The following is a 6,005-nucleotide window of genomic DNA, read 5'->3' on the forward strand; positions in this document are numbered from 1 at the left end:
ATGTGTTCAATGTTAAACAATTTATTAGAAAGATGTTGACGACTTAAAAAAAAGAAAATCTGCCTCCCCCGTCAACACCGAAGACACACAGCCAGTGACACCAACAGGTTGACACCCACACAGATCAAAATAATCTACAATAATCTTTGCTCCACACTTGCATTGAACAGACAGTGCAAATATTGTTTGGTCATCATTCTTGTTAATCGTTTCACTTATAATCTAAACCCTTCCAAACACAAACATAAAAAAGCCAACAGTGAATTTCTGTTAAAGATGTTTTTCCCTTATTTGAGTGTTAGCATGTAAAAGAACAGATGGCAACCTGATATGCATGTTACCACCTTTTGATCTTCTATTCTTTTATATTTTGCACTGGAGGGGGGCAGGACCTCAAATTTGTTGCACTAATATGAATGTGCAATGAGAATAAAGTATTTTAACTTAAATATAAACAAAACCTGTGGGATTTTCTGTGATAATGTTCAGGAGAGAGTTGTGCTCCAGAAGGCTCAGACATGTTTTGTACATGGTTAAGGAAAATGGTATATACTGCATCGAATATGAACTGGTTGAAAAAAGTTGGAGCACGCTGCACGAACACTTGAAAGTACCACTGATCACAAGATGGAACAATTTAGGACTGTAACCTTCAGATAATTTGACCTTAATGTGAAGCAGTCCTTCACTGCGGTATGACAAAATGTGGGTTGTATTGGATATGTGATGAGTGGGTGGGGGTAACTGCAATTTCACATACATTGGATTCACAATGACAGAGGTACTGTGCAGCACTTTATACTCAGCAAATGTTGGTAGGACAAATCAAATACAAACATATTAAGCACTGCCTATTTCAGGTGAAGACAAAAGCTTTGTACAATAGTATGCAAATCAACCGTCAGTGGGCTCATTGCAGGGGGTGACTTGGTTTTAAATAATTCATCATCCGTCCATGCGGTTCTGCTGCTCGTGTATTTTGGTCTGTCCCCCTCTTTCAGGCTAAGAAAAGTTCTTTTAGTGACTCTCCCATCATTTCCTCAGTTTTGTCCAGGAGCACCTGAGCAGTTTTATTCCAAGTCAGGCATTTCTGGAAAACAAAATCTCGTGTTACTTTTTTTTTTTTTTGTATATAATCTATTTCCAAACCCTGATGTAACACCATAACAGGGAACACAGCACTTACTCTCATCATCACTGTCTGCACTGTCATCCTAAATGTGGAAAGAAATAACATTAGGACACAGGGTTCACCAGTTGTGCATTGTATACTATTATACAGGCTCCAGGCTAGAAATCCTATTTATTAAGATATTACTTTATCATTCATCCAAGATGAATCCTGGGAAAGAATATAGCAGCAGGCTTGGGTGATGTGTAATAGACATGAAACTAAAAGCAATGGAATACTTTAGTTTAAGTTCAGAATGAGTTCTTACCTCCGCTCCATCTAAATCTGGCAATTCTTCATCACCACCCATGTTGTTCATCATCTGAAAGCACAAAATAGTAGCATTTCAGACTGGGCAAATATATATAAAAAAAACAAACCCGTAAAATGTTATAATATTTCAACTAATACATTTACTACATTGATACTGAAAACAAAGATTATACTGACTGCCCAAAACCAAAAACACTTAGTCTGGGATTTCTTTAGGAGTTAAATCTGTCATTCTTTCTAACCTCTGAAAAGTGATCAAAATTGGAGAACTCCTCATCAGAATCATCCTCCCAGTCCTTCCAGTTATTGAAGTCAACGCTTAGCCAGTTCAGCTGTATGAGAACATGGAAACAAAGAAGAGAATTATAAACATGAAAGTCCATCTGGAAACATATCACAGGGTATTTAAATTTTGAGACGTCTATACTAGACTCACCTTGGCTTTTTCTTTTGTTAATCTCGGCCATGGCTTTCCAGAATCCGCTTTCCGTAAACAGCACAACACAGAACGATCTGTACGTTTGTGTTTGGATTGCTGTAGAAACAAACAAACAAAAAAAATCAACCATTTATTACATTGCCAGCAAAGAGAAGGAATAAAAATAAAAAAAAACATGTAAAAAAATGCAAGTGCACTTACATTTTGATCAATTGCTTCAAAGAGGACAATTTCATTTGAGTGTTTAACTTTATCGGTCCCACCGAGGCAGCTAAAAAACAGACAACAGATTTTGACATTTGGACATCCCTCCCTTCACAAGAAATGTATAAGTAGGGACATTCTGGACAATCAGAGGTGGGCAAAGGGGTCTGTGAATTGGGTCTCCCAGCAGAACAGGGCTGGGGCAACAAGTCAACATAATCAATATAATTGATTGAACATAATTGTGTTGATGCAAAATATGTGCAAGAAGAGCAAAAAATGTGCTTGTTAGTTAAACATTTGGTACTTTTATGTAAAAGAATGTTATTATGCATTTTGTACCTAATACCTAATGTTGGAGTAGGCAACTATCGCCAGGAAATCTATCCATGTAGGATGCCCATGTTAAAGCAGCTCAAAAAACCTGACCGATGTTTCTCTGTGTAATATAGTCTTCCTAAAATATTCACCAACAATATTGACAAATTTTGGACTAAATCGTCTTACGTGTTTTTCGTTTAATGAAAAACTAATGTCAACATGATTGTGGTGGACTGCCAGCTTTCATTGCTGCAGTTTATTTCAATAAAAGCAATAAAGCCCTGGAGCAACCCACTAGGCCACTACCACCCTATGTAACTATGACTTCATATTTATGTAATTTTGAGTTTAAAATGTACAAATTTCTACAGTATTCAATTAACATGGAAATATTTGAGTGATGGACCTACCTGAAACCAAACTTGGAACTCTCAAAAGTGACTTGGACATCCTTACTGTCTTCGACATAGAACTCTATGAAGACATAGTCCCGTCTGTCGTACCACTTTGCTGTTGCTGGATGCCTGCAAATACCACAATAAAGTGTTTACTATACATGCAGTGACTGAAGAGAACTGTTAAGGGTTGAACAGCCAGATTAATTGAACAAGGACCAGACTGTGATGCTAGATATCTCCATCAGCAGACCTCCACATCAGCAGGTGATGTGGTGGTAGCGGACATGGTCCAAGTCATTAGAAGCATAACTGTGCTACACAATATTTGGCCATTTTTTTTTTAAAAAGTGTTTTTAAAGCTGATGAAGTCCCATCAATTTTTGGTATTGAATTAATCAATGTTTCCTAGCCAGACCAACTTAAACATACACAATTTTTGGATCAAATACAAACCAACGATTAACCCCTCCTGTTCCAGTGGAACAATACAACCAATGACTTCCTTGATCTATTTTGGAAAAAAAGCACGAGTGAGTTTAAAGCTCGGCTTCCATACACACAGCCTCCACAGCAACCTCCTCAGAGAGAATGAGGAGGAGCTTCTTCCCGTAGGCTATACGAGCTCTTAACAACAACAACAACACTACATAGGACAGAACTGTAATACACTCCAGCACTTTCAATCACTTCTGGACTCAATCCCCCCAGTATTTTGCACAAATGTTCACTTTGCACATTTGCACACCTTCAACCTACTGTTACACATATTTTGTGTCTAAAAACAAAATTTGTAATATTTGGTTATGTTTGCAATATTTGCATATTGGTTCCACTTGAATACTAGCCGTATTGATGGCCTATAGCAGACACAAAAGCATTTCACTGCATACCATACCACGTATGTGACAATTTTAATTTAAGCGGGAACCAGAACACAGCAAAACAGCCTACACCGTTTAATCAAAGCAGCCCTACATATCCCACCCAGACTGCTGCAGAATTTATTATTTCATCCTTCTATCGCCAAGCAGAGCATGTGTTGTCGTGAGTGAGTTTTAAGCAAACAAGACATTTGGCGAAAACACGCGTGCGGTAATTAGCAGCCCCGGAGTCGCCACTGGCTCTGAAACCTGACCCACGCGTTCGTGTTGGACCCCACGCGGAAAAGGTCTTGGTGTCGATGAAAACGTTTCATCTGATGTAGCTGCTCTACAGTTTTTCCAGTGGGGGCAAAAACAATCGGTCGGCAACGTTCTCCGGCGCCGGACACAACCGGAAGCAAGTGCAGCCGCGCTTCCTGTACACCCGAAGTTTCGAACGGCAGAGGCATAAATATTTTAAAAACAAATCATAAATAAACTGCGACTTCACCGGTCGATGCTCGAACGCGCACACCGACGTACATCCTCCGGCACCGGATCGAACATGCCGACGGGTCTCCCGACTCGAGCCCATTCATTCATTCTCGCGGCACCGGACGCGCTCCCCCCCCCGCCGGCCGCGTAGCCGATTAGCTCGCACACAGAACGGCGGCGACTCCGCAACTCGACCCGCGCTGCACCGCGGGACGCGGGCAGCGCACACGGACAGACTCCGTCGCGGTCTGCGAGCGGCCGCCGAGCAGGAGCGACCCGCTTCGGCGCCGCGGAGACGCCGAGTTAGCCGACCCGGCTAGCCAACTTGTGCTATTTTCGCGGCCACGCGGTGGACGGCTACGCTCCCGCCGTCTCGCCACAACGCGTCGAGCTGCGTTCAAGGGCCGGTTTTACCGTGAAAGAATGTGCGAGGCGCCGGCCTCGGCTCGGCTGAGCGCACCGCGGGGCCAAGGGCCGCCGCCGCGCCGTCTCCCGCCTTCAGCTCGGCTAACAAGTGCGCCCACGGTTCCCCGGCTAGCATGTAGCTTAGCCGGTGATCGCTGTTCATTTAATTACCCGCTAATCCGGAACGCATGGTGGGGGAAACCAGTAGCCCCTCTAACTGCATCGTACATTTGCGGCGGACTTACATGTTTCGCGCAACAAACACGTCGCTCCTTTTTGTGAAGAACGCGAGGTCGGGCTGAGCGTGGCGGCCACCCGGCGCTCCGATTCAACGGGACTGTGGTGGAGGGTGGAGAGCAGCCGGCGGAGGTCCACACCGCCCCCTTCGCAAGCGCACGATGCCGGAGGAAGTTTCTAGGGCGTTTTACGTAGCTGTTCATTAACCAAGGAATTTTTTTTACCAGTGTACATTGTCTCACGATTTAAGAGTGACATCATTTTTTTATTTTATTATTTCCGAGCTGATTATGTTAGTTTGACCAAACAATTTAACAATAAGAACGCATTTTCTTAAACTTAGTGTACCTGCATTACTGTTCATCATTTAAAATACAAAGCTGACACATTTAATTTGCAGAAACTATGACACTATTAGAATCGCCCGTATTTCTTCACCTATGTAACACTTAGATGTCTTTTTTTTATTCTGCCATGTAAATTAATCTTTTGGTTAATGAAACAACATTACTTCGGCACCGACCCGCCGTGTGGATCGGATTGTCTCTAATTCATTTATCATGAACGTGTTCCAAATGTTGCACCAATGTGTCACCTGAGCAAAACAGGGACAGTGAAATGCGCCGCGTCTCCACCAGGTGGCGCTCTTTGTGTTTCCCAAGTGAATCACACACAATCATACGTTTCTCCTTGCTGGATTTGTATTCTTAGAATGACATCTTTTAAAAACAATTTTAGCAAATAAAAATACTTCTTTATTAGAGGCATTAACTACACTAAATGATTATGTATTAGATGTGTAGGTTCATATAAGCCAAAATTGCCATTTTGCACAATGAGGTAATAAAGTAGTTTAACTGTATGTACACCCATGATTTGTAAATCACTGTACCTTATCAAAACCTATTATGATTTGGGCTACCGATGAGATACCAATCTAAAATAAATAAATAAATAAATATATAAAAGAACCAACCCAGAACGGGACACACACGATACAGTGCAGGTTTGAGTCAGGAGAGACAAAAACTCTTGCGAACAAAGATTGGTTCCCATAATTGGCGAAGCTTTTACAGGTTGCAAAGTATATTGCCGATGTTTTATTGCATTGAACAAAGGACAGGTTAAAAAAAAAAATAAATAAAAAAAAACATGCTTAAGTGTCATGCATTAAACATTCATTGTGAATCCATCCATCCAAA

The 6,005-nt window shown here is 41.6% G+C and overlaps 1 protein-coding gene across 2 annotated transcripts; it reads right to left on the bottom strand.

The window, feature by feature from the left end:
* On the bottom strand, positions 1-4,963 carry ptges3b (prostaglandin E synthase 3b (cytosolic)). 2 transcript variants are annotated; one of them, XM_028993280.1, is made up of 8 exons: positions 4,812-4,963; positions 2,819-2,932; positions 2,085-2,154; positions 1,881-1,979; positions 1,687-1,776; positions 1,440-1,493; positions 1,187-1,214; positions 1-1,090 (listed from the first exon to the last, which is right to left on the bottom strand). In XM_028993280.1, coding segments are annotated over exons 1-8 (477 nt in total). In that variant the 5' UTR covers positions 4,814-4,963; the 3' UTR covers positions 1-1,070. The 2 variants fall into 2 exon arrangements, with proteins under 2 accessions (XP_028849113.1, XP_028849112.1); XM_028993279.1 differs by lacking the exon at positions 4,812-4,963 and adding an exon at positions 3,946-4,085.
* Positions 4,964-6,005: the final 1,042 nt, after the last annotated feature.

Source organism: Denticeps clupeoides, chromosome 10 (genome assembly GCF_900700375.1).
Source record: "Denticeps clupeoides chromosome 10, fDenClu1.1, whole genome shotgun sequence".
In the NCBI taxonomy this organism is placed as follows: Eukaryota; Metazoa; Chordata; class Actinopteri; order Clupeiformes; family Denticipitidae; genus Denticeps; species Denticeps clupeoides.